Here is a 22,964-nt window from a genome sequence, read left to right as displayed (position 1 = left end):
AATGCCTTAAGAGCACACAGTTAAGAAAATCATGCTCTCTAGTTTCCCTCTGCTGAAAGGAACATCTTATACAAGGGTAAGGTATGATTCTGCTCTCCAGTGCCACAGCTGACCAGTCCCTACCCAACCTCTGCAACTGTCCCCTCTCTATGTCTGAACAGCCAAAAGATGCCTAGAAATAGAAAGCATCTGACTACCAAGGTGATAAATATATCAAGCATTTATTGATTACCATGTAGAAGTCAATGAGAGATCACTTAGAATATGTAGATGTTTCTGCTTATCATTTTTATTCTTTCAAAAATGCACTATTTCTTTTAAACTATGGCTAGTCTGCATACCAGCTGGCTCCAGGTTAGTAAGATCTGGCTGTCAAGGAAGCTCTGCTAAGTGGGAGGGAAATCAGCTACAGATCCAGGGGAAGGAGGGCAAAGGCCTAACAGTCACATGGGATACTCCATTAAGACAAGCACTGTGGTTCTTACAATCACAAACTCAGGACAATGCCTTGCAAACTGTAAGCATTCAATAAATATTTGCTGTGCATAAACTTGTTAAGTAAAATAGATTATTCTGTAAAGTACTACAAAGAGGCCAAGTAACTAGCCCATTGGCCCACAGCCAGTAAGTGGCAAAGCCAAGATTCCAACCAGGTTGGAGAGTCCGTGTTCCAGAGTCAGTGCTATTTTCACTTCTGTATGTGCTTCTTATGGGGAGACCAATATACCAAAGATCTCTGGGAAAGTACTCAAAGGCACAAGATAAACATGCTAGATATCTCTGGAAAGTAAATTTTACTCCAAGTTGAATCATTTTAAGTATTTGATATATAAAACACCAATGCATTACAAAAGAGAATACAGAATCCATAAGTACTAATTTTAGATTACATGGCCATGACATCCTCTCATTTTGTAACAGCCCCAGGCTCTCTTTAAGGATACAAGTTCATCCTCCTCTTCGACTAGATGTACAGATAGCAGAAAATCTGAGAATCAAACCATCACTCCATCCATACTGGGAAGCCAAAATGGGCCCTTCCAAGCATGTGCTGGATCCGAGGAGGAGGAAGCAGTGGAGGTTTGCACACTCCAGCGAGGGCACGGTCAGGGCAGTCAGGACAAGGTCAGGGCGCACGGTGATGTGCTCGGGTGCTCCCGGCCCCGCCCACCGGACAGGGCTGGGCCGAAGACCACCAGTTCCTGCGGCAGGCAGGCCAGCCCGCACGGTGTGAACCAAGTCTGCTCCAAGCCGTAGGGGCTGCCCTGGAGTGAGCTGGCCGCCGCTGTGCAGCTCTGAGAGTCCTCACTTCCTACTGGACTGGTGAAGATTCCACATACAAAATCTCAGGTTATCCTCACTGGTCCACTCCACAAGGCTAGGAGAAGAAATCCTGCCACCCAGTGCATCACCTAAGCAGTCCACCAGCACAGGGACATGGGAGGGCTGACACGTGCAGGTGCGAGAGCAGGAGCTAAGGCCATGAAAAGGGCCGCAAGTTCCTCCGCACTGTCGGTGGGTCTCACGGTGCAGCTTGGAGAAGACCAACGCTCTCCAGCACCATATAATACAGGTAATGTCTGTACAATTCTTCCCTAATAAACAATTTAGGACAGTCATATCTTGCTTAAAAGTGTTCTTTGTCTGTTAAAACTAGTTGTCTACAGACTGTTGCATGAATACACTCTCAAATTATAAAAGTCCAAATGCAATAGTAGTTGAAGACTGATGGGTGTTATTTCTAAGATAACGCTTTTGTCTTTGCTTTATCTTATTAGGGAATTTATGTCAGTGTTTAAAATGCTGTTTGGTGTAACAAGGGTAAAATTAATTCTATACACGCAGAAAATAAATAAATAAACACAACCTTGCTAAGCACCAAAAACATAGCAAGCAGGTGTTAAATGTCAGGGTAAAATGTAGTCCTGAATCTTACAGAGTTTAAGCTATTCTGAAAAAGAGAAATAAGTTAGCCAATAATTAAATTAAAAGCTAAAATAGATGCTGGAATATCATCTGCAGAAACAGAGAAAAGGTCTCTAACTCTGACTCTGCAGAGTTTGGGGAAATTGGGAAGGCAGTGGGAGAGTTTTAAGAGTTCCCAGTTGGTAACCCAATCTCTTCTCTCATCCCTAAACTGCTTCTCAAAAGACTTATAGGCCTTAATTAATGAAAGAAGGGGGAGGTACTCATGTAAAGACAATATGAAAGTTATACATTTTCAGGAAAACCACAAATATTCTGAAAAGGCTAGAACCAGTGCAAAACAACAAGAAAAAAATCATTGACATTTGAAAGATATACAGAAAAAGAAAAAAATTTAATAAGATGCCCAACATACAATAAAAATATGAAAACGATAACATATTCATAGACATTCTTTATCTATCAACAAAGCAAAAATTTAAAAGAGCTTGTGGGGAAACTGACATTATTAAGTATTATAGATAAAATATATACTGTAGATAAAAATATAGAATGGTACCTCTCCCAAGGGCAATCTGATAACATGTCCAAAATATTGAAATATGTAACTTTTTTATTCTGTCATTCTTATTCCTAAGGATTTATATTTTAAAAAATATAACACTTTAGGGGCACCTGGCTGGCTTAGTGGGTGGGGCATGTGATTCTTGATCTCAGTATTGTCAGTTTGAGCCCCATGTTGGGTGTAGAGATTATTTAAAAATAAAATCTTAAATTTTTTTTTTTTTTTTTTTTTTTTTTTTAAATCGGGACACCTGGGTAGGTGATTTGGGTAAGCATCCACCTCTTGATCTCAGCTCAGGTCATGATCTCACTATTCATGAGTTTAAGCCCAGTGTTGGGCTCTATGCTGACAGCACAAAGCCTGCTTGAGATTCTGTCTCTCCCTCCCTCTGCCCCTTCCCCGCTTGCTCGCTCTCTCTCTCTCTCTCTCTCTCTTTCTCAAGATAAATAAAAACTAAAAAAAATAAAATAAAATAAAAATAAAAATTCAAAAATAAAAATAAAGCACTATAGATGGGATGCTTAGATCAAAAGGGATCAAGTAAATAATTGGTCTGTCTATACAATAAAATACTGTGTCATTTGTTATTTATGCCACTAGAAGTCATTCAACTAAATAAAGTTCAGAGATCTTAAAAAAAAAAAAAAAAAGGAAAAGTAAGGGGGGGAAGTCAGCCTTGAAATTACCCAAAGGTTACTTGCACCTAGCAAATAAATAAGATTGTTTATCTTATTTACCTCAACAAATTCTAAATAGGGAGCCCTGAAAAAATTTAAGCAAAGGGATGGAGGCAAGTCACAAAACATGTACACTATGATTCCTTTTGTAAATTATGCGCACACACGAGGGGCAGGCCCATCTGGGGGATGAGTTTGGATGTATGGATGCACATAGTCAGGGGCACATTCCAGGAAAGGGGCTCTAACTGAGCCAACATCATATCGGTCCTCACAGCAGTATGCAACTGACCAGACGAGACTGTGGCCTCATGAGCTGGCAATGGCCCTGATACCGGTCCTTACGGCGTATGTAACTGACATGATGAGACAAGATGCCAACGTCATGAGCTGGCAATGGCCCTGACGCTAAAGTCTAAGTCCCTGAAATCACACCATCATTTCTTCCAGCATCACTCATTACATTAGTCTTCCCAGGCGATAGTGATGTCTACAATGTCTTTCATAACATCAGAGGACTTTCACCGATTCCATTCTAACTGATTGGTATATGAATGTGTATGTATTACTCTGCCTAAACAGCATTAGTGGCCAACTGCACGAGAAAGCACCAGGGGAGCGCGAGAGTGGCTCTCAGCAGGGTCGCGTAAATTAAAATATTTCAGACAACTAAACAGGGTGATGCCGGGCAAGACTAAACAGAGGATACGTGATTGAGAACACCAATACTACTAAATGGCTAACTTATCAGAAACAATAATCAACAGTCATGTTTCCTCAACGGAAAGCTACAGCCCTGGTTTAGGAACAGCTTGGTCAGGGGAGCAGTAAACAAATGCATGCTATTTGCCTGCCTACCAATTTTAAGTCACAACTCATTTGAGAAACATTAAAACATTTTAGACACATGTTCATCAAAAGAATACATAACAGTAGAAGTCCTGTTTCCTAGGTAGCAAACTAGGTCATGAAAAAATATAAAATAAATGATGCCCCAAATAAAAATTATCTGAGTGCTAACATCTGCAAAGAGCTTCAGTTTTAAATACAATTCTTAACAGAAACCCAAAATGTTCAGGGTTCAGCAACCTATACACAGTTTCAAAATATTTCTATAGCCGACATATGGAGATACCTGAAATCTAGGTGAACGCTGGATCTAGTAACCAGTTAGACGTCCATCCCTCCAAACTGCAGGATATACAGTTGGTTCTAGACCACACAATTTGGGCCCGGGTAAGCGCCTGGGAGCTGTGTGTAAGCACACTAAGGATAAACTCAAATAACGGTTGTTAACATACTTCATCATCAAAGTGACTTGAAACAATTTAATGGTTAAAAGCATGAGAATTCTCTTAATTGCTCGCTGCCGCAATCAAAACGGGTCAGAGACCTAGATGTGCCACTGAGCCTCTTTACACTGTCGTCTCACGTGAAAGAAGGGGATGACAAGCACACACACCTCATGGGGCCATTGTGAAGATTAATATGAAAACGCATATAAAGATTTTGTACAGTAACTGGCACAAGGACTTGGTGAATGTTATGTATTATCGCCACCGGAAATTCATACATTTGGTAGAAGGTATGGAATCTCTTCCACAGATTTTGCCTGTGTATTGGGCCATTATGAAGGACAAAGAGCATGAAAACAGCCTCGTAATTTGAAAACCATCTTCAGCTCTTGAGCTAAATCTTACTCTTTCTGGACCACCCAGACCAAACGTGAGTTCCCTGGAAGTGCTGTGTTTTCACTGGTTTCAAGAATAGGGGCACCTGGGTGGCGCAGTCGGTTGAGCGGCCGACTTCGGCTCAGGTCGTGATCTCGCGGTCCGCGAGTTCGAGCCCCGCGTCGGGCTTGGGGCTGACGGCTCGGAGCCTGGAGCCTGCTTCCGATTCTGTATCTCCCTCTCTCTCTGCCCCTCCCCCGTTCATGCTCTGTCTCTCTCTGTCCCAAAAAAAAAAAAAAAAAAAAAAAAAAAAAAAGTTGAAAAAAAAAAGAATAATGTATATACTGTTCCTTTTGCTTAGGACATCTGCAATCCTACTTCCCACTCAGCCTTGGACTGATTAACTTGCAGTCATCCTTCATGTCTCAGTGTAAACATCATTTACTCAGGGAGCCCTTCCCAAGTCCTCCTGTCCAGATTAGGTACCCCTATCTCATGCTTAAAGGCCCTATCTTATTCAGAGTACTCTAGATTTCCCGTATTTTACTCAATTAAGTATGAACAGTGTTATTTAATGTATGACTTGCCCAGCAGATTATAAACTTTGAAGGCAAAAACTCTATCTGTCTCACTATTCTATCTCCAACGTTGCGTACGTGGCAAGGAATAAAACAAGCTCTATAAATATTTACTGAATTAAATGAATGCAGAAGGACCAGTCAGGTTGGTTAATTATAATCCAGTTCATGCTCACATTGAGAACTAGTACAGTTCCTGATAAGCTTACTGTCTTTGTTCATTCACATTCTAATAAGATGTCTCCAGTTTAAAATCCCAATGCTACCTTTCTGGACTACCCATCTCACATGATTTAGCTCTGTTGCTAAGATAGGATCAAACCTATCATGCTTTATATTCTTAATAGATTTATTAAAATAGTATTCAGATGAAAGCCAAGCTACTCAAAGTATCTGTGTTTACTGGCCTTCATCCAAAAGATAGTACTGAAGAATTCCACAGCTTAAAAAGAAAAAAAGAAAAAAAGTATGAAAACAATCCACAATTCATCAGTGAGAATCCTATGGGCTAGAAAATTTAAGTGATTTGTTCAACATCAGAAAGCTATACAGTGCTGGGCGCCTGGGTGGCTCAGTCAGTTAAGTGTCTGGCTTCGGCTCAGGTCATGATCTCATGACTTGTGGGTTTGAGCCCCGTGTCAGGCTCTGTGCTGACAGCTTAGAGCCTGGAGCCTGCTTTGGATTCTAGCTCCCTCTCTGCCCCTCCCCCACTCATGCTCTGTCTGTGTGTCTGTCTCTCTCTCTCTCAAAAATAAATAAACGTGAAGGAAGGAAGGAAGGAAGGAAGGAAGGAAGGAAGGAAGGAAGGAAGGAAGGAAGCTACACAGTGCTACAGACGGAATAAGGATCCAGGTTTCCTAGTTCTATTGGTCTTTCCACTACAGAGACTTTTTTTGTACATTGAGAACCACTGTTCAAGATAGTGTAAGCAATGGTCGTGAAATGCAACTATCCTTATTTAAATTGTCCTAATCATTCAATGCTACTGAAACATTTGTAAAGCTTTTTTAAACTATGCATGCCCAGACCTCTAGTGTATTAGAAACTCTGGAGGTAAGGCCTAGGCCTCTGCATGTTGAGAGTCCCAGGGATGAGTCTTATCCCAGCAAAGATTGAGAACCCCTAATTTAATCAATTAAACATTATCTGCTAAATGTGCACTCCGTCCCCAGGAGTGTGTTCTTGATCTCAAGGCTCTTGGAGACAAGGTTTACTTACATAACTCAATTAGAGAAGAAAATAAGACTGTGTATAATGAAGTGCTGAATTAGCTAAATGAACACAAATTAAGAGCTAACCTCAGAGAAACTAGGACAGTAGCACAGGCTTGAGAGATCAGCTATTTCAGGAGCTAGGGCCTTTATGATAAACAAGGACAACAGCTTTCAAACCGTGTGCTGAACAGGAGTCCTTCAGGATCCTGTGAAAGTGCCTTGAGGGCCACCATGGGAAACAGGGGATGCTTTTCCTACCTCTGACACCCATTTCAATCAGAATTGCTCCACTCTCACCTTTTATATAATAAGCTTCTGCCTAAAATTCATTACAAAAAACTCCAACGGCTTTTTAAAAGTGTGAAAACTCTTTTATTTACAGATATGTAGAAAAGGAAAAAAGTCAGTGGTGAAGTAACTTGTCCCCAAGTCACAAAGCCAATCAGCGATCCAGAACCCAGGTCTCTCACTCACTGTACCACATCACACACCCTGACATTCCAAAGGGATGTCAGTGTGAGCACAGGTTCTGACAGAGCATCCCAAGTGCCAGCCTGACCAAAACGGTGGGCTTACTTTCAAACTGGGATGGGGTTGTGCAGCAGGACGGGGAGGGGATGGGAGGGGGTGGGGAGGGAAGGATGAAGAGAGCCCAAAGCACCAGAATAAAATACAGCCACCCTCCTTGAACAGCTCTTCAACACAAAGTTTTAGGTAGATTTTTTTTTATCATTTTAATAAACTTTTTAAAGTTTATTTATTTGAGAGAGAGAGATAGAGAGAGAGCACATGCACATGCACAAGCGAGGAAGGAGCAGAGAGAGAGGGAGAGAGACAGAATCCCAAGGAGGCTCTGCACTGGCAGCACAGAGCCCGACGAGGGGCTTGAACTCACAAACTGTGAGATCATGACCTGAGCCGAAATCAAGAGCTGGACACTCAACCGACTGAGCCACTCAGGTGCCCCTATTTTATTTTTTTTCATGTTTATTTATTTTTGAAAGAGAGAAAGACAGAGAGAGAGAGAGAGAGAGAGAGCGAGCTCATGCGCATGATCGGGGAAGGGGCAGAGAAAGAGGGAGACAGGCCGAAGCAGGCCCCGTGACACCAGCTCAAAGCCTAGCTTGGGGCTCAAACCCACGAAACATGCAATCATGACCTGAGCCAAAGTCGTAGGCAACTGAGCCACCCAGGGGCCCCTAGGTAGAATTTTTTTTTTTTTTTTTTTTTTTTTAATTAAAACCTGGGGTGCCTGGGTGGCTCAATCGGTTAAGCGTCTGACTTCAGCTCAGGTCATGATCTTGCAGTTCATGGGTTCGAGCCCCGCATCGGGCTCTGCTTCGGATTCCGTGTCTCCCTCTCTCTCTGCCCCGCCTCTGCTCGCACTGTGTGTGTGTGTGTGTGTGTGTCTCAAAAGTAAATAATAAACATTCCAAAAAAATTAAAACCTGATAAAAGAAACACTGTGTTTGTGGTGGGCTGATAAGGGTGGAACTGTTGAATCATGCTCTGTAAGGAAGGAGTAGGAGATAAGAATGCATAGGCAGGGATGGGGGCCAGATAACAGAGAACCTTCAAAGTTTCTGTCTGCTACAATGCAACAACTCCATGGGAAAGCTGTCAGAAGAGCACCAGTGGAGTGCATTCCCTCTCCCAAGGTGCTGGCCGCACACGGAAATGTATAACCTGAAGTACAATGGCCCACAGAATCAATCTAAAGCTTCTCTACAGCAGCACCAGTAATAAAATTGCTGATTTTACTCTTGTGCTCATGTAAGAAAAACTATTACAGTCCTTAAAAAATTCTTCTGCTATCAATTTGTTACTCACCACGGCATGCCTCTAACACCGGTGTTATCACCATCTGATTGTTGAAAGAAACAACCACAGAAGTCAGTAGCAAAGTCAAAATGAGAGGTCTAGGATTTACAATGCTCAGACTCAGTGCTCAGTCCACACAATGGACTGGCAGGAGCACAAATCTCAATCCTAATATTTGTACGTTTATCACACATTTAATTCAGTAAAACTGTCTTGATTTTCACAATGAATTTATAACGCAGTAATAGCCACCAATCATGTCTCAAATGACATCTCCAAAGTTGAATTCATTGCCTAGTCTCCAAATGGCTCCCTCTTCCAACCTCCCTGCTTCTGTTTACTTGGCACTGCTCTTTATAATCTAAGCTCAAAACCTTAGCATCCCCCTTGACTCTAATTAGCTGCTAAACACTTAGAATTAAGGGCTTTGATCATGGCTAGTCCAGAACAAAAAAATTCAAAGGATCCCTACTGCCTAGCAAAAGAAATCCAGACTCGTACACCACCAGCCCAGAGCATTCAGAGCTCTCCAGAACAGAGTCAGTAACCTTCCACTGCTCCCCACTGTATAGCCTAAGCAATAACCGACCTGGAAGTCCTGCTGTTCCCCAAACACACTTTGTGCTTCCTGAGCACATGACTTTGGGGAAGTCACTTAATCTAGGCTTTATTTTACTCAACTTTATAAAATGGGTATAATAATACTTGCCTGAAAGGGCCAACTAAGGTAATGAAAATGAGAGGGCTGCTATAAACTTTAAAGTGCTATAAAAATACAGACAGTATCATTATGTTATGGTGATGGTAATTTATTTTATTTACACCTGCTTTGCTCCAGAAGGGATATAAAGCAGCCCACATAAAACACAAAAGAACAAGAATTTAAAGACAGAAGCTTAAATAAAAGAAATATAAAACAAAAGGTAAGGACATAAAAAGAAACTGGGAATGAGGAGGCTAAGAAAAATGCATACCATAATTGCCTTTCCCATCTTTCAGGTTAATAACTTGGTCTGAACACTGTAGTTTGATTTGAAAAGAAAACTAAGTCAATTATTAGCAGTGTCCAGAAGACTAAAAACAAAACTATTGGTGAGAAATAAAAAAGTTCCTAACATAAAGACCTGGCAAGAATTTTTCCCCAAGGTCCTTATTCTGTGTGATTAACTGGACAACATCCACAACATCCTCAACATATTTATCCTGGATTCTCTATTTTATTGCATCGTTATTAGACTGAACGCCTCTTGAGGTCAGGTGACTGTTCTTTGTATCTCCAATAGCATTTAAACCAATTAGTCGGCAAACCATATGCCTCGATTTTTATATATTGGTTTCCATGGATACAATCTCTGCGTTCTGTTTCAAACCATCTTGTACACCACATCAATCCTAAAACATCACTTTTATCACGGGATTCCTTAAAAACCCTGCACCTAGAACAAATGCCTCATGCTTTACCTACAATCCTGAATATTTCCCCAGCAATATGCTTCTCTGTCTTCCCATTCCTAATTCTTTTTGCCTTTTTTTAAGCTCAGCTTTAAAACTCATCTTCTGCTTAAAGTCTTATCTGACTGGCAGTGATGTGGCAGAGAGACTGGGGGTGTGGGGAGGAGTCTAGAAAGTCAGAAGTCTTGCGTTCTGATGCCTAACTCAACAGTGAAGAGACTGAGGGCAAGACACTGAATCGCTGTAAGAACATTTCCTCATCTGTAAAGGCTATAAGGATAGATGGTATCTACATTACCTTTCAGCTATAAAGGCTCTAGGAACCTTTGGTTCCTGCGAATTTGGACACACCCTGATATCTATCCTGATCACGATTATCTGCTACATATTCTAACATATAATTATATTACGTACATTGTTTTTTGATTTTCCTTGCTATGGAAAGATACCAACTCCTCCATAGCATAGTCTTATATTTCCCTTGTTATCCCCAAAAACAACTGACACAAGACCAGGTACACAGCAGATATATTTTGTAAACTATGAAATAATTGTAAATAAATAAAGGACTGATTATAATAAACTTCCTTGCTGCAGTATGAATCAGCCAAAAAGACATTTCTTTCATTAAGCAGACCATTAAAATAAATGTACTAAATCAAGAAAACAGGTAAGTCACTTTTCTGTAAAAAAGTATATTCACACAGTAAGTTACAAAGCCAGTCGGTACAACTCCATTACATGTTAAACAAAAAGGAGTTAAAAGACACAACATAATATTCACTCCCAGCCATTCCTGTTTATATCTCCTATTACAAAGAGGAAACTCACTAGTCCCCCCACAAAAAACCTACTAATTTGTTATTTTACTGATTTAACTTTACATACTATTGTTATGACTCCAACATAAAAACCAATAAAGTCACAGAGAATTATGAAATAAACCATGTGACTGTACTTTCAATGACTTTCTTTCAACATCACAGGTTAAGTAAAGCTACTACCAATATTCATACTGAGCTTAGTTTTGCGCTTTTCACATTGTCTTTTTTTTTTTTTTTTTTTAAATAAATATTATGTATCCTTTTCTGGATGAATATCCTAGTTTCCTGGACAGTACTTTAAAAAGAAAATCTGATAAATGTAGAGGTTTGCTGATTCTTCTTTTGTTCATTACTAGTCCTGTCAGCAAATCTAGGCAACAGTGAAAACTTGAGTATTTGCTTAACTGGAAAAAAAAAAAAAAACCCAAAACATGACACAAAGGAGCTATATCAGCAACTAAGTATAAACAACATAACCTATCAATGCTCAATAACACCCTATAGTGAAAACACACAGAACTCTATAAACTACATGCATAATATGTAAAGAGCTTCTTTAAATCAGAGGATCTGAAACTCAAGACAATTCTCATATTCCAAATTCTAAATATATTGTAAATGGATCAGTCACAGGCAATGGCTCCACTCATGCTATTTTTTTTCCCACTGCTATTACTGCTGAAAGAGTTTATAAGGGCTCACGGCCAGTTTAGAACACGGAAATATTTCAGTACAAAATAAAACAGATTTATTCCTAAGAAGAAATATAAGGAGGGAGGCTGGGAAGACGGTGGAGTAGGAGGGCCCTAAGACTGCCTCTTCCCATAGATATGATTAGATAACACTCACATCAGTGTAAATAACTTAAGAAGAAATATAAACCTGAAAAGTCATTATCTTTATTCACAAAATGTCAATATTGCACAAAAAATGTTCAGCAAAAGATGGGTAAGGCAACTGCTATTCTCTACAATCTGTAGTTATTACCTCTTTCATCCCTGATTCCCCTCAAAAAGATATTTACCTTATTTAAGCAATACAATAAAAGAATTAGGCAAAATCCCTGCCCAAAGAGTTTCCTAAAAAAAGAAGGAAAGCATTCAGAAGGGGTACAGAAACTCCGGTAAGACAGATGTATGACAATCAAATGCACATTCTAACGCCTAATACTGGATTTCCTTGAAGAAATAAATAATAAGCATGTTTGCTCAAGCATTTAAATTCAATATTAAAAAAAGGCAACAGAAACAAGAACCTAAGTAACCCAAAAGGGGCATGTTGCGTTACTTATTCCATTCTGTAAACAATAATTATTTAAATAGTTTTAAACCCAATCACTTCCACTGGGAAAACACATCCCTGCTTAAAATTGCACTTCACAGTATTTACTAATCACAAAAACTGTGTAACTGAACAAGTACTGTTGTATAAAAACAAGTTAATGATAGCCATATACCAGTATTTTAAAATATAATTGGTTTTAGGGGCGCCTGGGTGGCTCAGTCAGTTAAGCGTCAGACTCTCGGTTTCGGCTCAGGTCGTGATCTCACAGTTCGAGAATTCAGGCCCCGCGTAGGGCTCTGCGCTGACAGTTTGGAGCCTGGTTGGGATTTACCTCTCCCTCTCTCTCTGCCCCTCCCCAGCATGCTCACTCTGTCTCTCAAAAATAAATAAACATGAAAAAATTAAAAAAAAAATTATTTTAATAGTGCTCAAAAAACTAAAGAGTAGAGCAGATACAAAGAGTAGAGCTGTGTGTTTTCAATGTAAAAAAACAAACAAAAATAACCGTTAATAATGAGGCAATCACCACTACATAATGTTATAGTCTTCCTAGTACAAAGGAAACATGTTCATGAAAGTGAGTGACCAATGTTAAAAACAACTTAAACACAAAGACATACAACCAAATATCCAAGATCAAATAATATAGATTCAAGAAACTTCAAATATTTCATTTTTAATGCCAACCACTTATGAAAGATAACATTCAAATTTCCAGGTCTGTCATTCTTTTTTTTTAAGCTTTGGGGAAAGGCTAGGATATTACATGACTTAGTTACCTCATTTACATTACAAGCTTTTTAAAGTTAATTTACTTATCTTGAGAGAGAACAAGCATGTGAGGAGCGGGAGGCGAGGGGACAGAGGATCCAAAGCAGGCTCTGTGGTGACAGCAGAGAGCCCAATGTGGTGCTCAAACTCATGAACCATGAGATCATGACCCGAGGAAAGTCGTGCACTTAACCAACGGAGCCGCCCAGGCACCCCTCCGGTTCTGCCATTTTAGAAGCACCTGCCTAAGACAGTCAAGGCTCCTTTAAACATCTTTGGTGGCTTGGTAAGAGCGACTTAACATTCTGAGCCCTAAATTTATTCTGAAATCCGATGACCAGATGAATAACAGATTAACAATTACTTCAATCTAGGCAGCAATAAAACACATTTTATTTCTTCTGCTTTCTGCTGCTTATCGATGCAGAGAATAGTAAATTAAAAATATGGCAGAATACTATTCACTGTACACCTGAATAATAGTCACTCTTTTTCCTTGATTCCTGGGAGTTTTGACAATGACAAAATGAAAGGAGTTAAAAATTAGTTTGGAAAAGATGTTTAAAATTACAGTAATAGCTTGGAAGCAGAACGGTCCTTTCAAATATTAAAAACATTTGGTCAGCTGTCACATGAATTTTCAAGACCTAAACTCAAAAGTACCATTATAATTAGTAGGTGGGGCAAGTTAAGAAAGGGACAATGGGTCTTCTGAAAACTTGTGAGTAGCCTGCCAGATGGGTACACAAGGAGATGGGCAGGTTATAAACTAAGGCTCAAAAATAATCTAAAATACTCTATCAAGCTTGGAAGAGTTAGGGATAAAGCACAGCATCCTACCACATTCCTAAGGCATTTTAATCAGCACCGTAAGATACACTAGTTAAAATTATGATGAAAAATGTCTAAAAGGAAAACCTTTCTATGTCAAAAATCTTAGGTGGAATCACTACCTCACAATGTAGTAATTTTAAAAATCACTAATCAATCAAAATACATACATTTCTCCAGACTAAGACAAATCCAAAAAGAATTTTGAATTATTTTTTAAATTGTATGCAAAGCACATGCTTTCTTATAAGTATCCACCTTATTTTTAAACACTGTAATTTCAGTTTTTAAAAGAATGTATAGTGCTCATTCTCTTCAATTTCACTGTACTCATTAAAATAGGTACCAAGGCCAGGGGCGCCTGGGTGGCTCAGTCGGTTAAGTGTAGGACTTCGCTCAGGTCGTGATCTCACGGTCTGGGAGTTGGAGCCCTGAAAGCTCAGAGCCTGGAGCCTGCTTCAGACTCTGTCTCCCTCTCTCTCTCTCTGCTCCCCACCCCTGCTCACGCTCTGTCTCTCTCTCTCTCTTTCTCAAAAACTAAAAGATTAAAAAAAAATTCTTTTTAATAGGTACTAAGGCCAATGATCTCTCTTTCTTTAGCCTGGCACCTTCTTATTAGAGTTGGGGAGGTCACAAAGAACCTCTCTAAAATAAACATTTATATTGATCACTTCCAGGATTATACTTACTTAAAACCCATAGTCTCCATCTGAGAACCTGAGGAAACGAATTTTTACAATAGCATGGAATGCCAACCAAAATGCCAGTTAACAATACTCATCCTTTTCTCTATTAAAACAATTCTAACAGTGGAATTTTGTTTATAAAATTCAGCATACATTTTATCATCCTGGATAAAATATCTGCAGCCTCAGTAGTGGTTAAATTGCAGCTATAAAGGAAATTGTCCTGAGATAAATGGTTTCCCTATGAGAAGGTTTCACTGCTACACTTCACCTCAGGACAATAAATCAAATTAACTGCACCTTGTCCTCTGTCCAATGACATCATCAGTTTGACCACATCTTGGGAATCGGGTGCAAAAACATATGCTATTTAAGGCATGAAATCATATTACTGCCTTTTGTCCATTCGACCTCATGCTTCAGGTCTCTAAAGCAGTCAGTCACCTGAACATTCACATGAAAGCTACAGATCCCCCCCCCCCCATCCCCCAGCTGCATTCGGGCTGGCCTACTGGATGTGAAAGAGGAAAAATGATGAGAACTGGTTATTTGAAATTGGCTTGCTTTTAGCCCACCAAATCTACAATTTTGTTACAAATTAAACTGAAGACTAATGTCTCCCAAAATATGTACCTAGCAACTGACCGTAAATAAAGTGCCTTATAATTTCAGAGGTTTAACACATCAGAGCTAAATAACACTTCTCTGGTACTTTACTAGCAGGGGTAAAAAAAAAAAAACCACCAATGAGAAGCAACTCTATGTTCTTATAAAACACACTAAAACTAGATATAATGAAAAGGGGGAAAAAAGCTTTACTAAGAGAAAAACCAAAAATGAAAATTATTGTTTCCTCTAAACAACAGAAGTTAGCCTGACTTTCACAGACCAATTGTCCTGATTCTACATAAAACATAAAATCAATTCTGACAACTTAAAGAGGGGTGGGTGTGCTGGGAAGAGAGTAAGTTCCAAGATCAGAGTAGACACAATGACTATGTTTATTCTGCTATGTTCACTCATTTAACTGTGACACAAACCGCTCAAAGAAAACCTAACCCGTCTCTGTTTTTAGGAGTGCTCCCATTAAAATACGCAAACCTTGACAGGGACAGCACAAAATTAATATCAGCCCTATCTTAAATTAGAATGAAGAAGTTGAAAAGGAAACGCTGCACTGAGACATTCTGAAAGTGCTGTTAATTGGAATTTCTAAAACACTTAACTATTCTACAACTCCTAGGGAAAAACAACAACAACAACACACAACTATAGGTTTTACAAGTAGTGCAGACCTTTCCAAAGCCGGAAAGTGTTTAACTTGGAGGTGGAAGCCAAGGGGCAGGGGAGAGCTATCACTAAAGTAAAGTGACTCACTTGTATTAAGTCAAAATAGGTTTCACTCGTCCCTGAAAATGAGAAGATTTTTTTTTTCCCTTAGGCCTAATATTACTGCAAACTATGAGAAAATCTTTTTAGGAGAAAACAAAACACGACGGAGTTGGAGCTTAGCTAGGAGCTGGTTTAATGCTGGTGAAGGCCCCGGGAGGGTTTGTTTTGCCCGCGGAGGCCGGGTACGTGTGTGGAAGTTGGTGGGGGAAAGTCATTTTGGTTATTAGTAAATAAATCAAGCGGCAGAAAATGAGGCCTAGGCAACTGCCAGAGGAGCCAAGGCCTAGCTCTCCCCCTGCTCTTCCCAGCACAGCCTGGGTTTGATCTCAGAGCCCCGTGGATTGCCAAGGAAAAAAAAAAAAAAGAATCATATCGAACCACAAAAGCACATGGGGCGAATGTAAAATATAAACACGGCGTTGGGCTGTGAGTGGCTGTTATTAAAGGTCTGAATTACTAAACATGAGAGGCGGGGAAAGCCGGGCGGCCATTTCAATAATATAAACCTCCCCGAATTAGACATTATTCAAATGAGAGAGGTTCGGCTAAGCAGACAGTAGAGAGGACCCAGCACCCAGCAAGAAACCGACACCACAGAACCGAGGAGGGGGATCCCCGCCCCTACCTAACTCCCAACAGGAGAGGGGAAATCGAGAATACTATCAACTTGTCAGGCCGGCCGGTTGTGGGGCAGGGGCAGGAGGGCAGCCTTTACATCCGAGTTCTTGAGAGGCCTCCGGGTGCTTCTGGGGCCTGGGAGCAAGAGGGCCCCGAGGGCCCCCGGCCCCGTGGGTCCGGGTCAGCGCAGAGGGGCGGGGGAGCGGGGAGGGGCAGGGGAGAGGAAGATGAGACCACGCCAGGCACCTCCAACCCAACTCCCGGGGGGAAAGCACGGCCCACCGGAGACTGGGAGCTTTTCCAGCACCCAGGGGACTGCTGACCGATGGTCTGGAGCACATGGGGCTGCCCCGGAGGACATCCCCCTCCGAGGGGAACTTCCCACGAGGGCCGCCTTTCAACCCTGTCCGCCCCGGAGGGGGCGAAGCGGACCCCTGCGCGGGCTCCCCACCCCCGCCGCCCCGAGGCCACCTCGCAGCGCCCGCGACCGCTCACCCCTACCCACCTAGAGCGCGGGCCTGGCTCAGGTCAGGCCGCCACACCGGGGACAAGCGGGGCCCGGCCGAGGTACCCGGGGCCGTGACCCCCCGGCTCAGCCCCGCTCGGACCCCGGTGAGGCGGCGGGGCGCGGGCGCCGGCGGGGCGCTCTCCCCGGGCGCACCCCCGGCCGCCCTCCGGGCCGCCCGCCCCCCCGCCTGGGCCCACTCCCGGCGGGGGGACGCGTGTGGCTGTCCGGCCGCCGGGGTCCGCTCCGGCCCCGCCGCCTCCCCGGCATTGTGCTCGCCGCCACCTCCATCCCCCTCCACGCCCCCCCCCCCACCCCGCGCCCGCCCGGCCCGGGTCGCCCGCCCGCGCCCCGTCGGCCCAGTGGCTATGAATATGTAAAATGTCTTTATTGTCCTCTCCCTCTGCCCCGGCCCCGCGGCCCCGCCGCGGACCCGCTCGGGTTCGGGCACGGCGGCGAGGAGGCGGCGGCGGCGGCGGCCGGCGGAGGAGGAGGGCCGGTGCCGGCGGGCGGGCGAGCGGCGGCGGCGGCGGCGGGGTGGGCCAGGGGCAGGAGGAGGGCGGTGGATCGCAGCCCCCTTTGCCCCTTGTCTTCCCCCTCCGCCTGGCCGCTCCGAGCCTCTTTCCCCCTCCGCTCGGCGCCCGGCGGGGGCTCCGTGCTCCCCGGCCCCCCATCTCCCCGCCGTTAATTATAATAATCCTGAGTACTAATAAATTATGCTAAGTCGCGGGGGGGGGCAGCGGGAGCCGGGGTTGAGTATGAATATGAATATGTAAAATGCTGTAATGATTACCTGCTGCTGCTGCCGCCGCGGCTGAACTCTCATCTTGACTCGCTGCTCCTCCGTCCGCCATTTTGAATATTTTAACCAAAATCGCCCGGTCGATAAACCCTCCCTCGCTCCGGCTCCCCTCCCCCCTCCCGCCCTCCGTGCCTCCTCCCTCCTCTCCGCCCCCTCCCGCTCCTTCCTCTCCCCGGGCTCGCGCCAGGGGGCGCGCGAGGCCGTCCCCTCGGAGGAGCCCCACCCCTTCGGGCGCTGTGCGCACGCGCCCGCTGCCTGCCGTGGCTCTTCACTAGCTAAAGCGCCCTCAACCTGCCAGTCACCCCTTCGCTGCATTTTTTTTTTTTTTTCCTCTCGGCTCTGCACATGCGCGACTTTCTCCACGCGCCTGAAATGCAGGCGGCGCATGCGTTACCTCTCGGCTCCTTGAAGCGTAACCTGTGTAGTACGTTGAGTGCTCGTCCCTTCTGATAATCCTCCCTTTCCTCCCGCCTCACTGCCCTCCCGGCTTTGCTCCGACGTCCCCCAATGGCCAGTGGCATACTAAAAGGGCAAGGGACACGGCAGCCAAGAGCTTGGAAACGCGTGGAGTACCCGTGGGCGGACCAGCCCCGGCGTCCCCGCCGCTGCGCACTTTTTAAGGCTTTCCGCGCAGTTGAACTGCTGACAACAAAGGAGGGGCAGCTCCCCTGCTAGGTAATTTCCGGCCCGGTGGGCAGGTAGGGGCGGAAACGCCCGCCGCGGGGAGCCGGGCTGGAGGCACCTGCTGAGCTACGCGCGGGCGTCCCGCTTTAAATTTGAATCCTAACTAGTCCCCGCCCCCAGCCCTGCAAATGCTGGAGACCCGGCCTTGGCTAACACGAGGGGGAGTGTCTTGTGCTGGTTTTAATTAGCCCCAAATCGCTTCTACTCTACTTGTTTCTAACACCCAGCCGGCTTCTCGGGATCCGAGTGTTTAAGTCGCTAATTTCCGCCCCCTACCCTTGGTGGGGCTTTCACGTGCCTCGATCGCCGCTCACCGGATCGAAACGAATAGTCCAGCCCCTAGTCCGTAAAGAGGCAGTCTCCCTTTCGCTTAGCAACATATTTAAAACCTAGCCGTAAACTGGAAACTGATGACCTAATAAACCAAGATGTCGAAATCAGCAGTAGCTTCATCAAGAATTTTCCTTTGCTGTGTTTCTCAGAGTAACTATAATAGTAGGCGTTTCCTGTTGTAAATATCTTTATTTCAGGCATGTTCTAAGATTTCTTTAATGGTAAATTTCCCTGGACAAGACCCAGGTCTAATTATGTTACGAATTTTTTTTTCAAAAGCCCTAATATTTTTCCAAGAATATTGGAATATCCCCCAATATTTTTTAAGAGTAAAAAGAAAAGTATCTCAGGGTAAGCAAAGAGAAAGAAAGGAAGGAAGGGAGGGAGGAAGGAAGGAAAGATGGAAGAAAGATAATCCTAGTCTTGAGAGAAATGACTGTAAAGTTTAAATGGAGTAAAATTGCAGATTCTACACTGAAGAAAACGAATCTCTAAGAGAATTAGCAGTTATTCTAACGACTAAAGTTTTAATCATGGGTCTTAGCCTCCTCACAATTCCTTACACTGTGCAAGTACAGTTGAAGCTATTGTCAGCGACAGCCAATGAATTTGGGGTGGGATTGATTTATTCATGGTAATTAAGCTTTAGGGTGTGTGCATGACTGTTCAAATAATTGGACCAGCATATAATCTAATTATTTCAAGCCACACCAACACCACACAGTTAAGGAAATGCAAATTTCAATCATGTTACAATTAATCCGGAAATATGGCATAAATTATACTCACCAGCATTACTATAGGGGAAGACATGCCCCTGCTCTGAGGACAACGAATTTGAAATTACCTCCACTAAGACAAAGAACCCAAATACCTTTACTTAAATTCCTATCTTCTATTTACTCTTTGTTTTGCTCTTTTGTTTAAAAAGTAAATTAATATGACTTTCAGAGAGTAACTGAAGCCAGTGCCTGTGCTATTCATTCTTTATCTCATTTCCATAAAAAGCAAATTTCATGGAATGAATTTTTAGTTAAGGAAGAATAGCTCTGTGAGGAAAAAAAATAGTTTAAAATAGTCTATATCAATGATTCATTTTCCTCTTAATGAAAATATTTATGCCTGGGTATAGTAGATACTCATAAATATTTGCTGAATAAAAACTAATGAATAATACAGTTATATATGTTAGGATTCTTTTAAAAATTGATAAAGTCATTTATTCAACAAATATTTATGAACGTCTGCATTCTGCCATGAGCTTTACTCAGGTGGTAAAAATACCAAAATGTACGAAACACTGCTTTGACCTCAGCAAACTCACGTATACCATTTCCTTTTTTCAATCCTCACAACTCTGGGAGGTAGAAACCATTTATCCCAATTTTCCAGGAGGGGGAAATTGAGACACAGAGATGTTACATAACTTGCCTGTATTAGGGTCCTCCGGAGAAACAAAACCAATGGGAGAAATATATGTAATGACTTTCATTATGCAGTTGACCCTTGAACAAGGCAGGGTTGAGGATTGCTGATACCCCACGCAGGCAAAAGTCCAAGTTCCTCCAAATTCCTCCAAAACTTAATGCCTCCAAAACTTAACTACTAACAGCCTACTGTTGCCGGGAGCCTTACCAATAATAGAAATAGTTGAAAGGTTAATTAACACTATTTTATATATTATATGTATTATAAATAAATATAAAATAACATTTTATATGTTCTAGCTAGCCTATATAAGTTATATATTGGTACTATATTCTTACAATAAAGTAAGCTAGAGAAAAGAAAATGCTATTAAAATCTTACGGAAAGGGGCACCGGTTGAGCGACCGACTTTGGCTCAGGTCATGGTCTCACAGTTTGTGAGTTCGGGCCCCGCGCCGGGCTCTGTGCTGACAGCTCGGAGCCTGGAGCCTGCTTCGGATTCTGTGTCTCCCTCTCTCTCTGCCCCTTCCCTGCTCATGCTCTGTCTCCGTCTGTCTCAGAAATAAATAAACATTAAAAAAATTAAATAAAAATAAAATCTTACAGAAAATACAGTTACAGTACTATACAGTAAAAAATCTGCGTATAAGAGGACCTGCGTACTTCAAACTCATGTTGTTCAAGGATCAACCATATATATGAAAGAGATTTGTTACAAGGAATTGGCTTACACAGAAAGCCATGGAGGTTTAGAAATCCACTTATGTTCCTTCTACCACGGTCCCAGACCCTTAATGTCCATTCCCACACAGGTTCCCTAGATTTCTGTCTGTATAAGTTAGAAAACTCCTGTAACTCTTTTGATGTTTTATTTATTTTTAAGACAGAGAGAGACAGAGCATGAGCAGGGGAGAGGCAGAGAGGGAAACGCAGAATTGGAAGCAGGCTCCAGGCTCTGAGCTGTCAGCACAGAGCCCTTCACGGGGCTCGAACTCGCGGACCGCAAGATCATGACCTGAGCCGAAGTCGGACGCTTAACCGACTGAGCCACACAGGCACCCCCCCACATAACTTTTGGAGTCTAATGTCCCTCCTCATGAGTCAGATAACGCTGTCCGTAATGAGCAGCTCAGGTCTCGTGATAATATGGTGACCCATGGTTAAGCATTCGGTCTCTACTAAGGTCCCGTAGAATCCAAGAGCTATTTCTCAAAAGGAGAATAGTTCTCCACACAGGATGTCAGACTTTGCTCTAAAATTCTAAGGGTCGGAGGGGCATCTGGGTGGCTCAAGTAGGTTGGGTGTCCGACCTCGGCGCAGGTCAGGATCTCACTGTCCATGAGTTTAAGCCCTGCACAGGGCTCTCTGCTGACAGATGGGAGCCTGGAGCCTGCTCCAGATTCTGTGTCTCCTTCTCTTCCCTGCCCCTCCCCGCACATGCACTCTCTCTCTCTCTTTCAAAAATAAAAACATACAGGGGCGCCTGGGTGGCACAGTCGGTTAAGCGTCCGACTTCAGCCAGGTCACGATCTCGCGGTCCGTGAGTTCGAGCCCCGCGTCGGGCTCTGGGCTGACGGCTCGGAGCCTGGAGCCTGTTTCCGATTCTGTGTCTCCCTCTCTCTCTGCCCCTCCCCCGTTCATGCTCTGTCTCTCTCTGTCCCAAAAATAAATAAAAAACGTTGAAAAAAAAAATAAAAAAAAAAATAAAATAAAATAAAAACATACAAAAATTAAAAAGAAAATAAAATCCCAAGGGTCAGAGCTGCAAGTTGGGACCTCCCAAAGGCTCCCAGTTGTATCCTGACCTGCCACCTCCAGCACCACTGGATCCTACTGGATCACGTGGCCCAAGCAGCAGGGCAGCTTGCAGGGCACTCTGGACATGTCGTAGACTCTTCTCATTCAACAGCTTTTTGAGTCACTTGGGAAACGGGTTGGAAATGAGGAATATGTCACCCCCAAAATCCAAAGAGGCCCACGCAGCATCGGGCCTCTTTTTTGATCATAGGAGGGGCCAGATGCAACAATTTATCCTTTACCTTAAAAGGGACCTGTTGACGTGCTCTGTCCCACTGGACCCCTAAAAATTTCACTGAGATAGAAGGCCCCTGAATTTGTGCCGGATTTATGTCCCACCCTCTGACACACCGATGTCTTACCAATAAACCTAAGGTGGTTACTACTTGCTCACTGGGTCCAATCAGCATGAGAGCATCAGTGTAATGGATCAGTGGGACAGCCTGTGGAAGGGAAAGGAGCTCAAGATTCCTTTGAACTAAATTATGACTTAGAGCTGGAAAGTCGAGGTACCTCCGAGGAGGGACAGGGAAGGTGTATGGCTGACCTTGTCAGCCAAAAGCAAACTGCTTCTGGTGGTGAGGAGCCTACTTTGAACTCTCTGTCTCCCTCTCCTTCGGTCCCTCCCCCACTCGTGGTTAGCGCCTGTACTCTCTCCCTCTTTCAAAAGTAAATAAACATTAAAAAAATTTTTAACAACAGACCTGGGATTCCTATACAGGTCAGGAGCTTACTCTTTCTTAACTGTAACAGTCTGCTGCTTGCTAGAGATTCCTACATTTCAGTGTGGGAAGAGAAAACAGTAACCAATAATGTCCCTGTATGTAATCTCACCATAATAAAACTATGGGTGAAAATTTATGTTCGCACAACAACATGCACAAATAGCAATTCTATTATAATTGCCCCCAACTAGACGTAATCCAAATGTCCTTCCCGAGGTGAATGAATAAACGGGCAGGGGTACATTCATACTGTGGAATGCTATTCAGCGATAAAAAAGAAATCAACTTGGGACACATGCAACATACCACAAACAACTTCAATGAATCTCAGAGACATTACGCTGAATGAAAGAAGGCAGTCTCAAAAAGGAATCCTACTCT

At 43.1% G+C, this 22,964-nt stretch overlaps 1 protein-coding gene across 3 annotated transcripts in view; it reads right to left on the bottom strand.

Moving 5' to 3' along the window:
• The window catches only part of POU2F1 (POU class 2 homeobox 1), a 185,903-nt gene extending 167,705 nt beyond the window's left edge, over nucleotides 1-18,198 (bottom strand). The window contains exons 1-2 of one of the 3 annotated variants that reach the window (XM_058701609.1): nucleotides 18,011-18,198; nucleotides 17,608-17,649 (exon numbers count right to left, since the gene is read on the bottom strand). In XM_058701609.1, the coding sequence (XP_058557592.1) occupies nucleotides 17,608-17,649; nucleotides 18,011-18,137 (169 nt within the window). In that variant the 5' untranslated portion in view covers nucleotides 18,138-18,198. Of the gene's footprint in view, nucleotides 1-17,607; nucleotides 17,705-18,010 lie in introns of those variants that run through there. The other 2 variants (XM_058701610.1, XM_058701612.1) reach the window with 2 other exon arrangements.
• Between the last annotated feature and the right edge of the window lie 4,766 nt (nucleotides 18,199-22,964).

Source organism: Neofelis nebulosa, chromosome 15 (genome assembly GCF_028018385.1).
Source record: "Neofelis nebulosa isolate mNeoNeb1 chromosome 15, mNeoNeb1.pri, whole genome shotgun sequence".
Lineage (NCBI taxonomy): Eukaryota > Metazoa > Chordata > Mammalia > Carnivora > Felidae > Neofelis > Neofelis nebulosa.
Note: the sequence above shows the minus strand (reverse complement) of the source record. Positions and strands in the feature narration are given on the sequence as shown.